This window comes from Sinocyclocheilus grahami, unplaced genomic scaffold, assembly GCF_001515645.1.
Source record: "Sinocyclocheilus grahami isolate Dianchi unplaced genomic scaffold, SAMN03320097.WGS_v1.1 scaffold304.1, whole genome shotgun sequence".
Taxonomy (NCBI): Eukaryota; Metazoa; Chordata; class Actinopteri; order Cypriniformes; family Cyprinidae; genus Sinocyclocheilus; species Sinocyclocheilus grahami.
Window position 1 is genome coordinate 1,317,895 of NW_015505483.1, and position 23,701 is coordinate 1,341,595.

Genomic DNA, 23,701 nt, shown 5'->3' on the forward strand with positions numbered 1-23,701 from the left:
TTGAGCTGGATCTCCACAGTCCAGACAACCCTTCATCATCCACCACTTCACACCTGTGGAGGAGACTCACGCATATGTGCATGCTCCTCTGTGGGTGCGTGATATAAATGGTAACATACAGTAAGTGTTGCTGATTCTGTGACACGGATTTCTTTTGATGCTTAACTGGAAACGATGGGCTTGATTTCAACAAAATAGTCCAGCGCTGTGTTGTGCAATAGGCCTATTCATGTTCCTGCAATAAGGGTGATCAGACTGAGGCTGATCACAGAGCAGAGCTCCAGCCACATATGAAAGTGCTTAGAGTCAGTTATCTGAACAGCCACATGGAATCAGAACTCCACAGAAAGTTCTACAGATTTACAACGATTTGGAATTCCTGAGTTCTACACATACAAACCCATATCTTGTTGTGTGTTTGTTTATTAGAGGTTTTGGATAATTTTATCATTGCTTTCAGCTACCAAAAAGAGTGTAGTCCTTCAGCTTTGCGTATAACATTTAAATATCCCATGAAGTGGCTTGACATCCAGTTTTCCCAGAATGAAACAGTTCACCCAGAAATGAACATTTGCTGAAAATGTACTTACCCTCAGACCATCCAAGATGTAGATGAGATGAGAACAGATTTGGAGAAATTTAGCATTACACCAATTGCTCACCAATGGATCCTCTGCAGTGAATGGGTGCCGTCAGAATGAGAGTCCAAACAGCTGATAAAAACATCACAATCATCCACATGACTCCAGTCCATCAATTAACATCTTGTGAAACAAAAAGCTGTATGTTTGTAAGAAACAAAGTCATCTACATCTTGGATGGCCTGGGTGTACATTTTCAGAATTTATTTTTTACTTTTTCATTTTTGGGTGAACTATTCCTTTAACCAAGTAGCTCTTTAATTCCCATTCTTCTCAATGGCATTTGGAAGTATGCAATCTGCAGATGCCATTTGCCAAATTTACTATTATATAGCAAAATATTTGCAATCACACAAATGATGAATACTATATATTAATGTATATGTTGCCTACAAAATTCATTAATCAGACTATATATCTACTTCTGACTATCTGTCAAATAAATGCTTTTTACACCTATAACGGTGTAGTTCAAGCCTCTTCCAGCAGGGGCTGATTGAGCCATGCTAACTAGCCTCCTTGGTGTTAAAGGGTTAGTTCACCCAAAAATTTAAATTAGGCCATAAATTACTCACCCTCAAGTCATCCTAGGTGTATATGACTTTCTTCTTTCAGACGAATCCAGTCGGAGTTATATAAAAAATTGTCTTTGATCTTTCAAGCTGTTTAATGCCACTCAGCGGGTGTCGCATGCATCAGTCTAAAACAAGTGAAATAAAAAGCGCCCATCCATAAAAAAAAGTTTCTCACACGGCTCCGGGGGGTGAACAAAGGACTTCTGTAGCGAATCGATGCGTTTTTGTAAGAAAAATATCCATATTCAAAACGTAATAATCACTTTAATATAGCTTGCACTCACTGTTGTAAAGGGAAGCAGTTCCGGAAATGCATCAACTTCGAGCTGTGGATCGCCAGATCGGCTTTCACCGTGGACAAAGCGGAGTCCAGCCCGGGGTCGTCACATGTGGTTGCCGCTCCTTCGTCATATCCGCCGGGCGCGTCGTTCTCGACCCCACTGCCTCAGCTCAATCTAGCTCGGCCTCAGCGCACGCTAAGTCACTGCTTCCACTCACGCTAGGCCACCGTGTTTTTCGTTGTGAAGGATGCAACAAATGCCTCGTTTGTAATGGGTTTTAATGGTTTTGTCTCATAGCACCAGCCGGGACACCGCGTCACAGTATGTGAGGGGCGTAACATTTCCGTCACACGCTTGAGGTATTCGGCCAATCACAACGCACTGGATAGCTGGCCAATCAGAGCACACCTCGCTTTTCAGAACGATGAGCTTTGTAAAAATCAACGCGTTTCAGAAAGGCGGGGCATAGAGGAACAATAATGTACAATATGTGGAAAATAATGGGGATTTTTTACTTTAAACTGCATAAACACATTTCATTACACCAAATACACAAAATAATGTTCTTTTTAGCAACATCATATGAACCCCTTTAAAAAAAGAAAAAAAAAATCTGGCTGCGTTGACCATAAGCAAGAACACGTGCGAAACCTTACAAGAGGTGTAATTTTAAAATGAACATCTTCTTTCTGTTAGGACATTTTTTCAGTCAGTTTTCTCTCTTTTTTCTATTTGAGTATGTGAGTTAGTATCGAGCTATCAGATCACATTCTAGTGTTCATGTCAAAGTGGAAATGTTGATATTTTCTAAACTAATGGCAGGTTGTAATTCGGGAACATGTTTTGTGCTATCATTAAAATATATTAAATAGAGGGACTCCCAAAATGTGTTAAATATAAAATAAGAGGTTCCTTCCCTGTAAAAGTCGAAATTATGTATAAGCATAACAGTTGCCTTGTTTGAGAAAGGTTTTTGCTAAGTGACTCTTGGCTTTGCTGTCAATTTCATTCCCTTTGCGTGCAAAACTTAATTAGCATTGGAATATCTTTTTTCCCTGTTAACACGTACTGAAGAAACAGAAACCCAAAGAAGACGTCATATCAAGGAGCAGTTTAAAGGTGCACTCTGCACTTTTTCCTCATTAAAAAAGTTTTACACATAAATACATAAATAATACTAATGACAATTATGATTAAAATAAAGATTAATCAAATGAGATATGACTCCAGATGTATCATAGGGCATAATAATAATAATAATTCAGCTTTAAAGAATGACAAAATTAACTAAAGGATATATTTGTCAATCATTTAATTTGGTTTAATGTAGAATAAAAATATTTATTGAGTTAGTATGGTAGTAATTAATTCCCGCATTGACAAAAACAGATTAAATGGGGAAAAAAAGATCATTAATGTGAATGACTATGACCTTGAAATATTATCAGCATGTAATTGCGACTTGGCCTGTGCTGCACACCTCAAATTTGAAACATTTCCCAGATTTTTCACACACATTTCAACATGTGTTCTTGATCACCGTTCATATTCATGAACGCAGACCCTACGGTGGGACAGGAAATGTCTAAAAAGGGAAAAAGAGACCCAAAAGGACAGTTCCTCTAGTCAGCAGTTCTTTATGCTGTGAATTATGGAGGTCAGTAAGTCTTTGATACTTTCTCAGCGTTCAGGAGTGCAGGGAGGTCCTGTCCAGGGTCCGGGGACGGTGCTCATTGTCAGCGGTTCTGGATAGCACTGCCCACATCAAATAGGTCTAGATCAATTTTAAGAGTTGTTCTGCTCAGCAATGTTCTCTCATTTTTGTTCTTGCTGAGCAAATCATATTTTATTGGTACTCTTCTGAGCACCAGACCCAAGCAGTGTGTGCTGTGCCAACTTTTGGGGAGTTTTGTAGTGATAACTTTTGTTACAAGATTGTTACATATGTCTATACTTTACACTTTATAGTCAAGTAGAAGTTATTGCTATATGTATCTATTTTTATATTAAATATAATTTAATATTAAAATATATTTAATTTATTATTTACTATTTATATTACAATTATATTTATATATAGTACATAAACTATATACTTATTTTATTGTATTATCTGACAGTATCTATCTATCTATCTATCTATTATAAGATATATATTATATACTGTAGACAGACAGACAGACATAGATAGATAGATAGATAGATAGATAGATAGATAGATAGATAGATAGATAGATAGATAGATAGATAGATAGATAGATAGATAGATAGATAGATAGATAGATAGATAGATAGATCACTATATACAGAATGACAACTATATATATGTAATGTCATATATATATATGTATATATATGACACTACATATATGACACAATTATATATGTAAAGTATTATATTTTAATATAATAATATTAACATATAATTATATTTATTAATTAATTATTTACTATTTATATTATAAATTCTTTATATACAATTGTACAAAATATAATATTTACTGTATGGATTTTTTTATGTTTGCATAATTTAGGATTTTAATAATAATATTTGGAATTCAGCCAACATGTATATGAAAGCAAATGGTTGTTGCTGCACATGTTTATTTAAAAGTTCTGTTTTTGTTTTGTTAAAGGGGTCATATGATGCTGCTAAAAAGAACATTATTTTGTGTATTTGGTGTAATGAAATGTGTTTATGCGGTTTAAGGTTAAAAAAACACATTATTTTCCACATACTGTACATTATTGTTTCTCCTCTATGCCCCGCCTTTCTGAAATTTGTCGATTTTTACAAAGCTCATCGGTCTGAAAAAGCGAGCTGTGCTCTGATTGGCCAGCTATCCAGTGCGTTGTGATTGGCCGAATTCCTCAAGTGTGAGACGGAAATGGTAAGCCCCTTACCATATTGTGATGCCTGCGGCAACCACATGTGATGACTCCGGGCTGGACTCCGCTTCGTCCATGGTGAAAGCCGATCCGGCGATCCACAGCGCAAAGTTGATGTATTTCCTCAGCGACCAGCACGGATCAGCTCCAGGCATGACGAAGCAGATATCATCCTCTTTTGGAAGACCAAACAAAGTAGTTTAGCTTTCACAACGAAACACACAGCGTCTTCTCGACATGGCGGCAACAATACTACAGCGAGATTAAAAGTTACGCCTTCTTTCTTTGCGTGAACATTTGGGCGGCATTATGCTAATCTTCCCACATAGTGATGTAGATATGTGGGGGCGTGTTAGAACGAGCCGTTTTAGGTAGGTGTGGCTGACTCTGAACTTTTATAAAGAATATCTCTTTGGATTTGAGACTTTAGTCTTTGCAACTTTACAGATCTTCTTTATGCACCAAGAGCTTGTAACACTCCAAAGAGAAAGGAAAAATTGAAATCGCATCATATGACCCCTTTAAAGTTTTAATGGCTCATACATTTGAAGGTATCTCTATCGCCCCCTTGAGTAACAATATATTAAAGCCATTAGTGTACATGAAATGAGTTACACAAATTAAGATGTGAATATTTGGTGCTTACTGACACATTGAACACATGAAATTAGCTTGAGTAGAGTATGTTATGGGCCTTAAGCGTTGCATATTTTCACATAAGACATCTCACAGCTTCAGGTATATACGGAGAATGAATGAAAATGCAACTCTGTGGAATTTAAACTCCATTCATCCATTTAAAACTAGATTTTCCATATATTTTTGTTTCCTTCACATCTTTTTGTCTCCTTGCTGTGCAGGTTTTCTTTTGGTCTGCGTGGAAGCGACATCAAAGATCAGCTTAGAGGGAACATTTCTGCTCAACATCATAAAATGAACACATCAGTGCATCATCTGCCATTCTTTCCCTTCTCATGCATAATGGATGTCAAACCAATCCGGTGATGGTGCGTAAGCTGATTTTATATGGAGAAACTGTAGTTAGGCCTCACTAAAGTGCTCCTCTGGTAGTCATTACAGGTCTGTTTTGTGAAGTCAGTGATATGTTTTGGGGAAGCCGGCCATCGGTTTGACGCAGGGCCAGATGTTGAAAGAGCAGAGACGTGCCCCCCTCCACTCCTCCTCCGGCAGCTCTAGAGAAACGGAAACAGGAGATTTACATTGCCGCTATGTTGTTTGATGGCTCCCACATGTCGCATAATTTCAACAAGTTAAAATATGAGGGCTGCGGGACGGACTGATTGTGAGGGCATTTCATTAGCCCCGGTTACGGTGGCTCATACCATAAGATCCGCAGGCCGAGACAGAATGGTCAATTTATGTCGCAATAAATAATTCAGTTCAAGTTAATTCTCCCATAAACCCCCTGCCTGTGATTACGCAGACCCTTCACGTACATAAATTTGTCTTGGAGTAATTTTTCTTCGTCCAACAACATCCGTTGGAACTGACAGCATGACATAACATGGGTCAGCACCATAGACTGTATAAAAACAGGTCAGCACTCACTGGATGGATGGCCTAAAGCAGCAGCTCTGTTCACAGGTCTGTTCTGATAATGTCACGGACGGCAGGGGAAAGAAGAGCAAAATACAACTAATCATATCATTATGCATAGGATAGGAAAAAGATTACTTTTAAAACAAAACATATCTTTTGTTGTCGATGTAAAATGCAGTGCATCCAAATCATACTCTGTCACTTTGACAGGTTTTGATCCTTGAAAACCATGAACAAAGCTATGCAAGGTGAAAGCATACAATAAACATGCTGATAATAAAAGGAGATATTTTGAAGAATGTTGATAACCAAACAGTTTTGGGTCCCATTGACTTCAATAGTATTTTTTTCCCCACACCATGGACGTCAGTGGGACCTGAAACCATCTGGTTATTAACTATTTCAAACTCTTCAAAATATATAAAAAATAAATACATAAATAAATAAATAAAAGTAAAAAAATGTATATATATATATATATATATATATATATATATATACGTGTGTGTGTGTGTGTATATATATATATATATATATATATATATATATATAACATTTTGTATTAATATTATAATAGTATTTTACAGAGACAGAAAAAAGTTATTGTTATTGAAGCAATGAAATGGATGTAGTCACAGATTGTATTGTGACACATACAATTGAAACATGTCATTGAAAAAGAAATGCAGTGCAGGGACATCTATGTGTTTGTTTTATTGGATATTGAGAAGACTGAGCTATGAGTTACTGTATTAGGGAGAAATATTTTTAGTAGTAATTAAATATTGCTAATTATACAATACAATTTGTAAACTATATTTTTGTTAATATTTTGAATTAGATTTTATTTTTATATGTTCTATTTTCTCTTTAATTTTAGCTAATGTTGTAGTACATTTGTTTTGACCATTTTTATTAATTAATTATTAATTAATTTAGTTATTTATTAATTAGTTTATTTTAAAAAAATGTATTTAAATTAAACAAAATGATAAATTTTGACTTGGCAACTAACTAAATTAAAATAAGTTTATATTAATATATATATATATATATATTGTAGGATATCAGACCGAATCAGACAATCTAAGATTTGATGATTTATATGATTTTCGTTAATATGCACATTAACATGCACTGATTAATCATGCACAGTAAGAGTAGAAACACAATAAAAAAGTAAAATGTGTCAAATACATTTTATGTTACTTTAAAACTCTCTTTTGCATTAGTGTGGGCACTAAACATGCTCTCTGTTGTAGTCTGTACCTGTAACGGTGGACATGGGGTCGACAGCTCTCATTGCAACAGCTCTCTGGAGCAGGTTGTTTACAAAGAGTAACTCTGTAACTCTATTACTGTAGATTACTGTAATGCCGGGCCCAGCACTGAGCCACGGCATTGAGAAGCACCAACAGACTCTCTCTTTCCCTGACAGCAGGAATGCTTCACAAAACAGTGCAATAGCATGCTAGTTTGGACTGGCTCCAGGTTTGCTCTCTATCCAGTGACCAACAGCCAAAGGAAGAGATGAGGGGAGTTTTCAGGTCAGGTAACCTGCTTGAAAACAGTCATTACAATTTACCTGAATTCTCCATATTTATTATTAACAATAAATAAATAACAAAAATCATCGATAAATGCATGAATAACCTGGCCCCTCCGCCTTGACTATCGCCTCAGGAGAGATGCAGACTCCTCGGTCGTAGACGGGCAGCTCCTCGCAGGCCAGAGTCTCTGGCCACGTATGGTTGTACTTTTTCATGACCGGCTCGCAGCCGCACTTGGCCCGCTCGCACACAGACTTGCAGGGCTTGATGGGGTCGTGCTGGAAGTCGATGGTGCATATGGGCGCGTACATGGCGCACAGGAAGAACAGCAGGTCCGGGCTGCACTGGGTGCCCAGGAGCCCCTCGAACTGCTCGATGGCGAGCACGGCATTGGCCTGCGTGCTGTGATGGAGGTGGTTGGGCATCTTGGTCATGTTCCACGGCATGGACCTGCACATGGGGATGCGGATGGGCTCGCAGGACGCGGCCGCGGTGCCTCGGGGGATCTCCAGGAGACAGGTGATGGCCAGGACGCAGATGAACATCTCGTAGGAAAACATGTTTTTGGTGATTCAAAAATACACAATTGAGAGACGACTCTAATTATAATTCACCAAGGGCATGCGGAGATCTTCTGGAGAGCTGGAGACTCTTGCGCGTAAAATCTCCCCAAAACAAAACTCCTCAAACTAACTTCAGCATACTGAAGTATTGCACCAGATACACAGAGAACAAAAGCTCTTTTTTTTTTTTTTTTTAATTCTCGCTTAAATGGTGGTGGGGAAAAAAAAAAAGAATTTCTCTCCTGGAAATGCTCGTCGGGTTCCTCACTTCAGGAGCGCGCTGGTGAACTGATCTCTCCTCCAGCTCCTGCTGACAGAAAGCGACTGGAAGCAGCTGGAGGAGGAGGAATAAGAGGAGGTGGGCTGGGGACATAAAGCAGCCCACCTCCTCCTCCATCACTTCAGTCTCCTGTTGCGCCCTCAAACACAAGACTGTTGACTTACTGCTGCCGTAAAAGACTTCAAGACAAAAGCGCTGTTTGAATAAGTAACATAGTACATAGAGTTGTGGACATAAGGAGGTGTTCATTTAAAGGCAGACCTATAATCAACATCGGTCTGTGTTGATTAGGACAATAAGGTAAAACAAATTAGAAAGGAGAAGGGTCACACTTTACATGTTCTTGAAGTGAATTTACAAAAGTAATTAACTGCATTATATTTGGAGCTGATATTTTAGCAAATGATATAGGCTAAGCCATAATGCTTAACTTAAAATATGGAAAATACTATACTATACTATAAAATAGCATCTACATGAAAATATTAAGAGACCAAGAGTTATACAACTCTTTAATCGTGAAATCAAACTTGCTAACAGTATAGCCTAAGGCTAATTTTGTGTCTTTAGCGTAGCGTTTATTTATTTACTAGTAAAATAAGATTTCCAGGTTTCATTCCAACATTCATTCCAGGTTTTACAACATAATGCACAGGTATACCTCGAACATGATTTCTGAAAAAATGCTAGTCGCTAGCAATTACTAAACAAAGACTACAACTACCATAAGAATGTCAGGTTATGTTCTTGACGAATCAGACATCGGTTTGTAGTTTTTATGTAGAAAATTGTTAGCAACTTACATTTAGCGGCATTCGAGGAATGAGTATGCAATTTATGTTATACAACAAAATGTGAAAGTCTCCTCAAGAAATGTTAACTACACACCTTAATTTACCCGTAAATCGAACAACTGCTAGGCTAAAAACCCATTAGAAATTTCTGCGGGAACTCGTGAGTCAAGTGCTAATTATCTTCTGGGGTTTAGGACCATAAACAGCTCTATTAAGCAAATTCATGAAGTGATATCCTTCCACCAGAGGATATAATCACTGAAATATCGGTGCAATGTGCCACAAAATATCAATATGCTGTGAGAGCCAGAGATATGAATCTAGAACAGCTATGTAGCAAATCGTTTGCATGGGCTCAATTATGCAGTTACACTTGGAGAAATATGTTTTTGTTGCAGCAGCAACATAAAAATTAGGCTTTAAAGGTTCATATGATGCGATTTCAATTTTTCCTTTCTCTTTGAAGTGTTACAAGCTCTTGGTGCATAAAGAAGATCTGTAAAGTTGCAAAGACTAAAGTCTCAAATCCAAAGAGATATTCTTTATAAAAGTTAAGAGTCAGCCACGCTTACCTAAAACGGCTCCTTCTAACACGACCCCCACATATCTACCTCACTATGTGGGAAGATTTGCATAACGCCGCCAAAATATTCACGCAAAGAAAGAAGGCGTAACTTTTATTCTCGCTGTAGTATTGTTGCCACCACCGCCATGTCGTGAAGACGCTGTGTGATTCGTTGTGAAAGCGAAACTACTTTGTTTGGACTTCCAAAAGAGGACGATATCCGCTTCGTCATGCCTAGAGCTGATCTATGCTGGTCGCTGAGGGAATACATCAACTTTCACCGTGGACGAAGCGGAGTCCAGCCCGCCTCAGCTCACTCTAACCCAGCCTCAGCTAGCACGCCAAGTCGGGGCTTCCCCTCACGCTAGGCCGCTGTGTTTTCCATTGCCACTGATTCAAACGTGAGTTTTGGGCAGTAGAGTAACACTTGTTGTTTGTCATTTCTCTGATCACAAATGCAGACAGAGTTTTATGTTTACGCGGCGTGATGCAATGCAACGCAACGCGTAAAAAGACAGTACAAGTCATTATAATCAGTAATTATGTCCCCACTGGATGCAACAAATGCCTCGTTTGTAATGGGTTTTAATATTTATGTCTCGTAGCTCCGGCCGGGACACGGCATCAACAGTATGTGAGGGGCGTAACATTTCCGTCTCACGCTTGAGGTATTCGGCCAATCACAACGTACTGGATATCTGGCCAATCAGAGCACACCTTGCTTTTTCAGACCGATGAGCTTTGTAAAAATCGATGTGTTTCAAAAAAGCGGGGCATAGATGAGAAACAATAATGTACAGTATGTGGAAAATAATGTGTTTTTTTTTTTTTACTTTAAACCGCATAAACACATTTCATTACACCAAATACACAAAATAATGTTATTTTTAGCAGCATCATATGACCCCTTTAACTATATACCTAAAAGGGTCAGGTACAACTTAAATGTGAAGCTAAAAACAGAGTGCAAACAAAAGGTAAAAACAAGTCCATAGAAGTAAATCTAGTCTTTTAAAAACATCTGCACAGTGTGCCCTTTGGCTCAGTTCATGTGAGAAGATTTAGATGGGCAGCCTCCGATCAAAGAAATTCAGCAATGTTCCTGTCAGCTTGGACTAAAAACAGAATAATAAAAATGCTGTGTATAGATGCCATTTTCTTTATATTCCCACATAATGCAGTATCAAAATCACACATGCATCCTGTTACAGGGTTCCCACACGTCTTGATAAATGAATTTTCCAAGAAGTTGGAAGTTGACAGAATTATTCAAATTAACCGACTCACAAAGGCAATTTACTGTTATTTCCAGATTTTTCATGACTATCAGAACTACTTTGCATCACTAAACAGCATTAAAGTGGACCAGTCAAACTGCATTTGACCTGATGTTTATTCATGTTATGGAAGATACATTGTCATTTCCAAAAAATCCAAAACATATAAAACCAGTTAAGGGAGAGGAGGGGGAAAACAACTGATAAACATTCAATAAATATGTAAGAATGTTTATTGTAGCTCACGGACAGGTACAATGGAGTGTCAATGCCACAAAGCATTATGAAATTTAGTTAAAAAATTATACTATGCTTTGTACAAACAACACTAGGTTGCTTTTATAACATGTAGTTCTGCACAATTCTGCCGTTTCAATCCAAATGAGATGCTGTTATATCCATTAATTTGGCAAGTATGTCAAAGGAACACAAAGTGTAATGAAAATAAATGCAAATTCACAGGGAGGGAGAGAGAGAAAAAAAGCACGCAGTAACCCACACAGATTAGATCTAGAACAACATCAAAAAAAGAATCACTGTTTCATAGAGGCATCTGTTATCGTAACAAGCATTTAGCATGATGTAGAGTTTTTAATAATTCACACCCTTGCCCTCCCCCCCACGTCCCAACACACACAATTAGCTATTTAATGTGTTTGTATCCATGTTTAACCATTGCAAATTAAAACACAAACCCAAAAAAATGGTCAAAATGATACTTAGTGTCACTAGTCCCTGGGATCAAAATCGATTATTGTAAGTGGTCAATAAACAAATCATTTTTCCCCCTCTTTATTCAGTGTCATAAAAGTTTTGATCCCATTAAAAGTCTTGAACTGGTAAGACTATAACATTGGAGAATCCTACAGAGGAATATAGAACGAGGGCTGAAGTATCCGCCCCTCGAGTGCTCTACGCACGGGAACTCTTACGCGGAAGAAGACACAGACTGCTTGTACACGGCGTGGTAGGCATTCCGGAGCAGGACATAAGGGAAGCAGGATTCCAAGAGGTCCATGGTGAGGAATGGTGATTCTTGAACGATCTAGACAAAAACAATCACGTTCAGAATCAGAACAGATGTCAGGGTGATGGGATTGGGAAGTTCGTGGGCTCATTCTGATAAAAAACCCCTTCTTGCTTTCCATGACGTTCTAATTCAACGCATCCTGCAGATTGCGCTTCAAAGAGTGAAAAATCCCAGGGACAAATCCCCCGCAAGCCTTACAGATCAAAAGAGCTGCGTGACTCAAACACAAACAACAGAAACAGTCCTTAGCACATTTCCAAGTCATCACATGGTTATGGAGAAATAGTGCGCACCAAAGTATTTCGCCCATTCATTTTCTCCATAGGGAGTTCAAAACATTCTTCAATTCTAAGCATTGAACCAAACCATTCCACTCTGAGAACAATTACTTTATTACTGCAATAAAGTTTATGAAAAAAAGACAGACAATTCTAATTAATATTGTTTATGGGGAAATGGACTATTTATACCATAATGCATTGTGAAGTTATGACAAAACTACTGACTTTAGACCTTGCTAAATAATTTAACTTTACTGCAAAACATTATATATTATAGATTAGGATCAGTAAGATGTTTAGTGTTTTAAAAGAAATTTAAAGAAAAAAAAATTTAATTTTGTGAAATATTATTGTATTTAAAATTACATTTCTCTATTTTAATATACTTCAATATATAATTTATTCCTGTGAAGCAAAGCTGAATTTTCAGCATCATTACTCAAGTCTTCTGTGTCACATGATCCTTCAGAAATCATTTTAATAAGCTGATTTATAAACAATGTTGGAACCAGTTATGCTGCTTAATATTTTTTGGGACCTATGATACTTTTATCAGGATTCTTTGATAAATAAAAAGTTAAAAAGAACAGTGTTTATTCAAAATATAAATTTTGTGTTACAGTATACACTACTATTCATAGGTTTGAGGTCAGTACATTTTTTTTCTTTTTTACTTTTTATTCATCAAAGAATTAAAGAACAAAATGATCACAGGTTCCAAAAAAATGTTACGCAGCACAAAAGTTTCAACACTGACAACAAATCAGAATATTAGAATGATTTCTGAAGGATCACGTGACACAAAAAAAATGTAGTAATGGCTGGTGTGTCACGGAAATAAACTATATTTTAAAGTATATTAAAAAAGGACACCAATATGAGAAATTGCAATAATATTTCACAATATTACAGTTTTTTCTGCATTTTTGATCAAATAAATACAGCCTTGATGAGCATAAGAGATTATTTGATGAAATAAAGTTAAAAACAGCATTTATTTAAAATAGAAACCTTTTTCCCCCAAATATGTCATTTCACCATGTATGGGAAACAGACGTAATCAATAGGGGTGGATTTAGTGATTTGGGGGCCCCCAGGCAAAATACAGGAATGGGGCCCTATACAATTTCACACATTTACAATCTTGAGGTTCCTTTCACTGTTGCTCGCTGCTGCACGACCGTGTCCCATAGTTGTGTCTAATCTTTTAGATTTTTCATGTACATGTTATAAATAAAGGATTTCTTTAATGTTGTAAATCCCTTGTTCACATTTAAACAGGTTATAATAGTATTAGTTTAGGTTAGACACTAAGTGGTGCGTTGGGGTAATTTTCACTATGCAATTGTCTACACAACGCAAGGCTGTCTAATTCTAAACTTTAAAATATACATTTATTTTTATTTATTTTAATTGCACATTTAAATTAAACTGAAGGAAATTATAAATATATATGCTTAAGGATTATTTCAACCAAACATGAAGTGTGCCTGTGTGGAAAGTGACTGTGCATGGTCCTTCTTGGGTCTTTCACAAAAACGTTTAAACATTTAAAAAAATTAAAATAGGCCCTATATAATATGCACTGTTGCTTAGTATTAAAATTATAGCTTCAGATGCATGATATTTGTAGGGCCCTATGAAATCTGTTTTATTTTTCCCAAATTAGCCTAAGTTTTATATTTTCCAAAATCTTTTTATCCGTTTAAATTTTTCTGGATTCAGTTTTTTTTTCTTTTCTGGATGATTATATTAAATTTGAACAAAAAACATGTCTAATTAATTAAAATCATGAAACTTGTTTCATTTAACAGCAATTTAGGCCTATTAAATGTTTAACAAAAATTACATTCTTAGGGCCCAAATTCTGCCTTTTCTTTCTTTTTTTTTCTGTATTCCATTTTAATGGTTTAATCAAAAACATATCTAATTAATTGAATTCATAAAAAACTTAATTTATTAATTTGTATACAATAATAGGGCCCTATGAAATTTTAATTTTATTTACTTATTTTTTTTAAATTCTGTGTTGTGTATTTTCATTTTTCTGCTAATCAAATGAAGGCGAAAACATTAATCTATCTTTTATTCCAATGAAAATTAAACAAACCATTTAATTTTTGTACATTCAAAATGCTACACAACAGAAATGTACTGTGTAACGAGCAATGTCACGGAATTCGTCAAATATTGAATGAATAAATCAAATGCAATTCAGTACACTTCAATCAAACCGCGATATGGACTAGTGTATGTGAATATTAAATGGCAAAAATACTATTTAGCTACTACAGACGACAACCGCGAGCGTTGCGCGTGCTTAAATAGCAAACTAGCAAACGAAACACACGTCTGCGCCGTTCATTCCGTCACATTCCGCGTTACACAGTAAATTCTGTTTTTATGAAAAGATTCCGGGATTTCGTCCCCATTTTCTACATCGCCCTACTTTTGCTAAGAAGCACGTTCAACGCGGACACACAGACGGTTGTCGTGGTAATGAACCCATGGTGTGTCCGCACTGAATGCGCATCTCGCATATAAAAAACATTTTAGGGGGCCCTTGGCTTTTGGGGGCCCAAGGCGGTCGCCTACCTTTGCCTAATGGTTAAGTCCGCCTCTGGTAATCAACATAATTTCTTCAGACCTAACTATTATTTCTTAATCACATCAATTCTCTTTAAGAGACTTTGTGACCCTGTGATTTCCAAATTTCTTTAAAAAGAAAGAATTTTTTTTTTTAAACTGTAAATAATTTTTATTTTATTTTATTTGAAACCACAGTTACTTTCACAGAAGTATATACAGTATATCATATATAATTAAAAACCTCATAACATAGTCTGTCTTGAATAATTAATACATTATCATTAAAAACAGATATGTCTACAGAGCAGTGTTCATTTCGTTGACGAATAATTTTCGTCAACGACATTTTTTTTCACTGACGACAACGAGACGATAACGAACTAAAATTATTTTTGAATGACAAAAACTATAAAACGAATAAAACGAGACAAAAATGAGATTTATTCAATTTCAGGACGAATCTGCAGCGTGGTTAGGAGGTTAGATGCGTACGAATGACAAAAACTATGACGAAAATGTATTGACATTTTCGTCAACGAATAAAAACGAGACAAAAATGAGATTTATTCAATTTCAGGACGAATCTGCAGCGTGGTTAGGAGGTTAGATGCGTATATACGAACTAGCGGGACATAAGCTAAAATACACTTGCTGCACGTCGCATAAAATGTTAAAAAATGTCAGTATGTGGGAGTAAGAGAAGAGCAGACATATGGATAAATCTGACGACGCAAGCGAGAACTCATTGCGGTTTTCTGAGCGCAGACACTGAAGCATACACACACAGAAAGCGCGTCTCACAGCGCACGAGTACTCTTTCGCGTCGCATGAACGGAGAATTAAGAATTACACACAAAATTATGTCAAATTGTCCTTTTTGACGAGAATTCACGTGTAAACAGTTGATTACGTCTTAAGTGAACGTAAACTGCAGGGAGAACGTGTATCAGTACATTGCATCCGTGCATTCGGTTTTAAAGGGACAGCAGCCTAATTTAGTTGCTATTGTCCGAATTATTGATGTTAATCAAGCAACGAAAGAAAGACAGAAAATCACTCACTGCTCTTGACTGAAAAACTTTAGTAGCCCTAAAGATTAATCTAAATTTATTCACAGAAATAAATATGTCTGCTTGAAAGAATGAAGAATATGGTAAACAAGTTGCTATAAAGAATGCATAAGTAGCCTATATAACCATTGGTATTTCATTAAAAAGAAGACCATGTTCTTGTTCTTTATGAGAAGTGGTTTTATTAATTTTAACAAAGGCATGTTGTGTGTCACCGCAGTTAAATCGGTGTCTATCATGATAAAAGCTTAATATCAAACCTATATAATGAGTTTGGACATTTTGGAGAAATGCTTAATAAACGCATTACACTGCAACTAAACCCATTAGATTTTAGCCGACTAAATTTACTGTAGATTTAGTCGACTAAAACTAAAAACAATTCAGGTGACTAAAATATGACTAAAACTAAATGGCATTTTAGTCAAAAGACTATGACTAAAACTAAATCAAAATTTGCTGTCAAAATTAACACTGCTACAGAGAATATGATTGCACACCATTATGAAATGCTCTGTCTTGTCTTGGAACAGAGGTGTGGATTCACTCACCATGTCTAGGAGCAGGTAAACAGACTCCCTGTTTCGTGTAGTGCTTTTATCCGTCTCCTGTCCAATCTTCAGCAGGCTGGAGGAGGCGAGCTGTGGGAGAGAATTACAGAGTTTTATTAAGCTGCAAAGTCCCAGAGAGAGAGTTGCATAAATGGAGTGTTTATTGTTGACATGTTAATGTAAATCGCATGTTGTGTAGTAAAAGTATTGGAAACGAAAACGCTTTAAGCCAGAGTTTAGAACAATTACAGCTAATACTGTTACTTACGGCGAGGAACTCTTTGAGGCGATCCTCTATGCTGCCCTTGTGGATAGTGAACAGAGCAGCGGCAATCTGGTTTATCGCTTTAGCCAGACAGTGAATGTTGTTGCAGTGACCTTAAAAGATTTATAGAGAGTTAACACACACATGATAAATGCCGCGTGCATTAAAACACGTCGTTCCAGCGGACCGCAGTTCAAACAGCACAGATGTAATCTGATTTCATTCGCAGCGGTTCAGCGCGAGTCTGAAATGTAAAAATTGGTACCTTCTATTGCGGGACTGTACTGTGACATCACGTTGCTAGCCAGGGTCGGCATGGAAACAGCCACGAAGACCATCAACAGGCAGGCGATCTTGTACTCCTCCTCCGGGCTAATATTTTCTGTTACAAACAGGGAATTGAGTTCATGAATTTTCCTTTAGGTAACTCCGAGAAATACTGATGTGCTGCCATTGTGAGATGGCTGGGAAATTGCAGCCGATTGCATTTCTCTCTCTGGACGGTGTCCGAAAATCTGCGCAAAGAGCCAAGAAAAACAGCACTAATGTCCAAACATTAACTCTTATTTATGTTATTAGCGCAACAGCATTTGGGAGTGATTCAATTAAGTCTAGTTTGAGTTGACTCGCTATTTAGATTTTGGATTTAACCATCAGGGGAATAGAACAAAAACATTGGTGCTGGCCAAGAGGCCCTGGAGGGTCTGGGCTGCCCTGAGAAAATGAAAGCTGTTCACCGGACAGCTTTGCTCAATTCTGGAGAACTGCTGTGTGGAATGAGGTACGTTTAAGTGCACAAGGCTCTTCTCGGGAAGCTGATTCCTCGAATGGGCTCTAATGCCTGATGAGGGTTTGATCAGCAACTCTGGACAAATGCATCTCAAAACAGCTGTGAGAGAAGCTACTTTGAAACTAGCTTCACAAACTACAAAGATGCACATCATTGGTTACAAAAAGTTTACAAAATGTTAAGACTAGTGCAATTATACATAAGCTACCATTTACTATTTTTTTTTGGTCGGAAGTTTTTGAAACAAAATACATTTTATACTCTGATGTTCTTTGATAGTACAAATAGTACAGCACAAATAATGTGAAATATTACTGCGATTTAAAAATGTCAGTTTTCTATTAATATATTTTAAAATGTATTCTTGTAGTGGTGCTGCTCAGTTTTCAGCAAGTTGAAAATATTTGCCTAATTTTTGTGGAAATTTTCAGGATTCTTTGATGAGTAGAACGTTCAATATAGCATTTATTTGAAATATAAATCTATTTATAACATTATAACGGTTATTACTGTGGGGCAATTGAATGCATCCTTGCTGAAAAAAGTATTAATTTCTTTCTTACTTTCAAAATAAACAAATCTGACTCCACACATTTGAACAGTAATGTAAAAGAATACATTTTTAACATTAAGTTTAAAAAAAGAACAATAGTTAATGTATTAAGAACAGAACCCCATCATTTGTAAATTACATAAACAACAACATTTATATAATAAAGTATAATATTAAAAATATTGTGATAAACAGCAGCATTTAACTGAATATTTCCATTAAACAATGATGTAAAATGCCTTGCATAGACTTAGTGAATCTTTTTTTGAACCAGTTAACTGAAACAACCTGTCCAAATGAACTAATTCATTAAAATTAAGTCTGTTTGATTATTGCCTAAAGCCTTGTGCACACTGGGACGAAAAATGCTGGCGATGAGCCGAGTGAACGTGCAAATTCACTCCCTGACATTAGATGGCGCTTAATGAAAAACAGATATACCCCAGTACATATCGAATCATATTTGATCTGCAATTCCTCTCCATAACAACTCCCTCTTATCGAGATTTTTGTAGTCGCTGTCGCATTTGTCATGAAAGCTCTTTGTGTTCAGACACCAATGAGACCAGCTGCTCTACATTCATCTTGCCTCGATGCATCTTTTTCGTCGTTAGGTAACAATGTGTGCTCGGGCAAGACCATTTTGTGCTTGAGCGCCACCAAGTCGTGTTTTACTGTAACTTCAGCAGCTCCAGGCACGTGAACAAAAGCGCCAATATCATTGGTTGGCCAGTTTTTAAAAAATTTACAATTTTTGCAGCATCTATAAATCATGTAGCATTATTTTGTCACATTACACTGTTAAAAGAAAATAGTAGTTACGGGCAAAGTGATGATGTTTCGAAGACAGTTGAGTACTATCACGCTACAAAAATGTTTTTTTTAAAAGTGTCATTTTAGATAGCCACGCTTCAACAATGAAAATGACACTCATGAGACAGATCTCCTATGCACAGATATTTTTGTTATTATTTTTAACTCTTGAGGTTGTGGTTAAGATAGGCTTGGCCATGTGAGGTTTGAAGCTTTCTTGTGAAATCATTCACCACAGAAATAAGAAGACATATTACTGATACTGATACTGTGACCAAAGTGAACATGGGTGTGGATGTAATGTATGTTTCTGAGTGTGAGGTTACACCGTAATCACAGTGCAAGCGAGCATCCTAACGCTGCAGTACTTGACCAGATTAGACCCGATATAAACCATGTGATACCACTTAACGTTTCAACACAAACCAAACCTTTTTTTACAGCAAGCTAACTTGCATCCAAGGTCTTAATACAGGGATTTCTGGTAAATCATTTGGAATGAAATGGCCTTTTCACTTTGGAAAAAGAATTCCTCTTCAACTTTTCTTTCAAGTATGTGCACACCGACGTCACACTTTGTTAACAACCTATTTTGTAGCAAATGCTGATGAAAGCTGAATTCCGAAAGTGGACTCTCGGCGTTCTAACAAATCTAGAGCAAAAACACCTGATGCACATCGGCAAAATCTGCACTTTCTTAAGAGGCCAAAACCAAAGAACTTCTAGTTACGCCGTTTTATTTTCCTCTGACTGGGAAAAAAACCGAGCCAGTTTATATTTTGATGCCAAAAAGTTACATCTGGGTTAGAAATGGCCTGATGCGCATTACCATCTCGAATGGTCTGAAATAGCCTACCAGACTTCTGGGAAGACAGAGCCACTACCAGAGCAGGGTCGATCTCACAGGGCAGGCCTGCCGCAGAAGACAGCTCGTACACGTTCATGGCGACCTGAGAAAAGGGAGAATTTCAGGTCCGGCGGCCCATCGTTACTGCTGACAGCAAGTCTGAACGTCACCTACCTTCATGTCAGTTTCACGAGGAATGTGGTCTTTGAAGTCTTCCACGGAGCTCACCAGGAAGGGAATGTGGCAGGACAGCACCTGGAGAAAAGGACACATCTGTGATTAGAGCTCATTTGGGCAACGACGGCTTCGAACAAAAGAGTAGTTAACCATTTTTTCTTCTTTTTTGTCATTTACTCAACCTCACTTCATTCCAGTGCTGTATTATTTTATTTCTTCCTTCAAACACAAAAATCAGAAGAATGTCTGAGATGCTCTTTTCCTTACAATACAATGGGACAGTGATTTACACCAACAAGCTTTGAAAAGCACAAAAAAACCCCACATAAATAGTCTATATGACTTGTGCGCTACATTCAAAGTCTCATAATGTCATATACATATTTATGAATAATGTTTGTCAGTAAATTTCAATGATTATTTACTGAGAATCTCTTACTGTAGCTCTCTTTCACACTTACGCATATTCAAACTTGTCATATGGCACGCGACAACCAAACTGAAGCATCTTCAGGTGGCATATTTGAATAAGTTTTATTTTAGCATTATTTATATACTATTAAAGTATTTAATAATTTGCATTAGGTTTCATTTTTATTTGAATTGTAGTTTTAATAAATGTATGTACTTTAGTCATTTTTATTAGGGTTTTATATACATTTCTTTCTATATTTCTAACTTAAAAGAAATATAGAAAGAAGTTTCAGTTAGTCAAGGCAACATTTTTAAGTTTTTCATCTAATATTTTTCTAAAATGACATCTAATATTACAATATTTTACTTACATTCAACAAAAAATTATTTTTAAAATGGTTAGTTTTAGTTAATGACAACACTGATTTAAATATATGAGAATGCAAATGAATGCAAATTTCATTACACAAAGACATTGCATGACTTCAGAATTTAGTGCATAAGTCATATGGACAACTTATTTTTTTGCTTTTTCTTCTTTTTGGAGCTTGGCAGTGCAAATCATCATCCATGTGTACTGTATGAAAAAAAGCTTGGACATTTTACTTAACACCTTGTGCATTTCATGGAAACAATAAGAAGCTAATTTAGGACTGGAATGAGCAAAATCTCAGATACGAGATGTACAACATCCTTATGTTAAGCTGAAACGATGTCCATGTGAGAGTGGAGCGAGTCATGAAAGAAACCAGACATCTGGATAACAACTCACATCTCTGAGAGCTTCCTGAGCCAGAGAACGGAACGACAAAATCACGCCGATGATGGTCATCCGTTTCAGCACGCTGTCAACCGCTACAGAAATAGAAGACAAGTCATATTAATAACTTGCAAAAATAGGCCATTTTCTTCCTTTAGAACCACTAAAAATAGGTCTGCAGGTGGAGTGTATATGGGCCATATTCCTCAGACGGGACTTTTAAATTCCTGCTCACATTTGAGCGCAGTAATCTGACTGTATGAGTACAAGCCATAACAAATAGCTCAGTGTAGAGGGCCTGTCTGCAGTGAGGGGGGGTCGGTGGGTGTTATTACAGCTCATGCCATGAGATTCCAAACAGCTACTGTCTAATACAGGGCTTCTCTACCTGTGGTGCATGGACATGACTTTCAATATTTACAACATCTAAATTGCCATTTTGATATTTTTGGAGTTTTATTTGTAATTTCTGACCTTGTCTCACAATATTAATATAGCTTTGTGCATGACTCTAAAATTATGTCAATATGTGAGCCACTTTGATAAGACCTACAAAGCGAACAAATGCAGTTTGCTTTGTTTTTACATGCTGTTCATGGGCAGATTAATCTGAACTAGATCAGAGACCAGAAGAGAGAAAAAAACATGGAATGTATTTGATATACTACTACATTTAATATTATATTTATTCAACATCAGAAGAATTCAGAAGTTTATAAAGCATATAAGCAGATTAATATAATAATCATATGCAAATATACACTACCGTTTTTGAAAGAAGTCTCTTATGCACACTCATTTATTTGTTAAAAAAATACAGTAATATTGTTAATTTTTAAATATATTTTATTTTAAAATGTAATTTATTTCTGTTGGCATAGTTGAATTTTCTGCATCATTACTCCAGTCTTCAACTCATTCTAATATGCTGATTTGCTGCTAAAAAAAAAAAGCATTGCTTATTATCATTAATATTACAACAGTTATGCTGCTTAATATTTTTATGGAAACGGATACATTTTGTTTTGTAATATAATAAATGTATTTTACTGTCAATTTATTATTTTGATAAATTTATTGTGTCCTTGTTGAATAAAAGTGTTTTTTTTTTTTTTTTTTTTTACAAATTTTACTGACCCCAACTTATGATTTTGGTATTATATATAATTAAAAGTCCCACAACTGATACGCACATGTGAGCCGCTTAAAGAGTGCTGCCATATGGTCCGGCTTGTCGAAGCTGGTCCTCATCTGGGTCAGAACCTCCACATTGTCCACCACAAGTTTCTGTAAGGGCGATAAAAGACACTATGATGAAAAAGCAGAAAAATTATGCGAATAGATCTGAAGCAGTCTGTCCATCTTTCCAGAGGAGGACATCATAAGCTACATGCACCTTTAAAGGAATTAAATTCTAATAACAGCATTTATGACAACGTTGATTACCAGAAAATCATTTTCATTTGAAAATCGAGACAAATGCTGTTGATTTAACTTAATTTTGAACCCAGAAAATTACTTCTAATGCCTAAACAGAACAATCTCGAACAGTAGCCGATTAAAGGCATGAAATCGCCTGAGACGGGAACTGCGAAAAAACGCAAGAGAAGGAGTTCGCATGTCAACAAACGATTTGCGTAATTTGAGCTCTAAGAGAAAACATGTTCTGCGTTAAAGTCCTTTGGTGAACATTGCGCAGAATAGAAATGCAAAATAAACCATTTCACTCCACACCTGATTGTGGGTCAGATAGGAAACTTGGTTCTTTTTTCCCCAAATTACTTTCAGCTGAAGGAGAGAGGTTTGCATGTTAGAACATCACTGACATGTGCCAAGCCTGTGTTCACACACTTGGTGGTGGTTGTTGCTCAAGAAACTTTTATAATACAGAGGGCTGTTTCAATTACATATATCACGCATTTGCAAACCTGCTGCCATTAATGAATGAAATGAAAGAAAAAAAACCAATATACAGATGAACTGCACAAGAAAAAGAAAGAAACAGTCCATTCCTTAATCATTGTGTCAGGGAGTGCGAACAATTCATCATTGAGGAAGGCTTTACCTTCAATGTAATCAAACTAGCATTTGGTTCAGGTTTGATCACAGTTCCCATTAATTCATCATTGCTGACAGTAACTCAGAGTGAGGGGAAGTGCTACCTAAACTCTGTTCCCGGAAAACAGGCCCACATGGAATCTGTGGCTGCAGTAATCCACAGAAAGCTCTTCATACGTCCACAAAATTGGAACATCCAATCATTCAAAAAGTTTTACACAACCTGTTGTGTTTTGGTTTTACATATTTGGATAATTTAATCATGTTTCACAAACATACCATTGTCAGCCACGTTTTAAGGTCATGAGCTTCAACACATTATACCATGTAAAAAAGAAAACAAAAAAAAAACAAAGACAATTTCACAGTTTTTCCTTAAATTCTAAAAATGTATTTAAAAAAAAGGCCACAGATTCAGACAAGACCTGCCAGTAAGTCAAAGTGACTTTCCTAAAGAAAAAATACAAATAATAATGAAATACATAAGCAAGTTATTAAAAAAGCCAAACTGATTAGGGGTGTGAACCT

The 23,701-nt window shown here is 36.5% G+C and overlaps 2 protein-coding genes across 2 annotated transcripts in view; both read right to left on the minus strand.

Moving 5' to 3' along the window:
* Positions 1–7,576: 7,576 nt before the first annotated feature.
* On the minus strand, positions 7,577–8,068 carry LOC107601365 (secreted frizzled-related protein 3-like; the record flags this gene model as incomplete). The annotated part of the gene is made up of 1 exon (XM_016293529.1): positions 7,577–8,068. A coding segment is annotated over one exon (492 nt), but the record flags the coding sequence as incomplete, so codon positions are not given.
* Positions 8,069–11,073: 3,005 nt separating this feature from the next.
* LOC107601366 (nck-associated protein 1) overlaps positions 11,074–23,701 on the minus strand; it is a 54,489-nt gene continuing 41,861 nt past the window's right edge. Inside the window, exons 20-27 of the mRNA XM_016293530.1 lie at positions 22,309–22,402; positions 21,128–21,210; positions 19,939–20,019; positions 19,774–19,867; positions 17,027–17,143; positions 16,765–16,874; positions 16,497–16,586; positions 11,074–12,020 (exon numbers count right to left, since the gene is read on the minus strand). Coding sequence (XP_016149016.1) covers positions 11,904–12,020; positions 16,497–16,586; positions 16,765–16,874; positions 17,027–17,143; positions 19,774–19,867; positions 19,939–20,019; positions 21,128–21,210; positions 22,309–22,402 — 786 coding nt within the window. The 3' untranslated portion in view covers positions 11,074–11,903. The remainder of the gene's footprint in view (positions 12,021–16,496; positions 16,587–16,764; positions 16,875–17,026; positions 17,144–19,773; positions 19,868–19,938; positions 20,020–21,127; positions 21,211–22,308; positions 22,403–23,701) is intronic.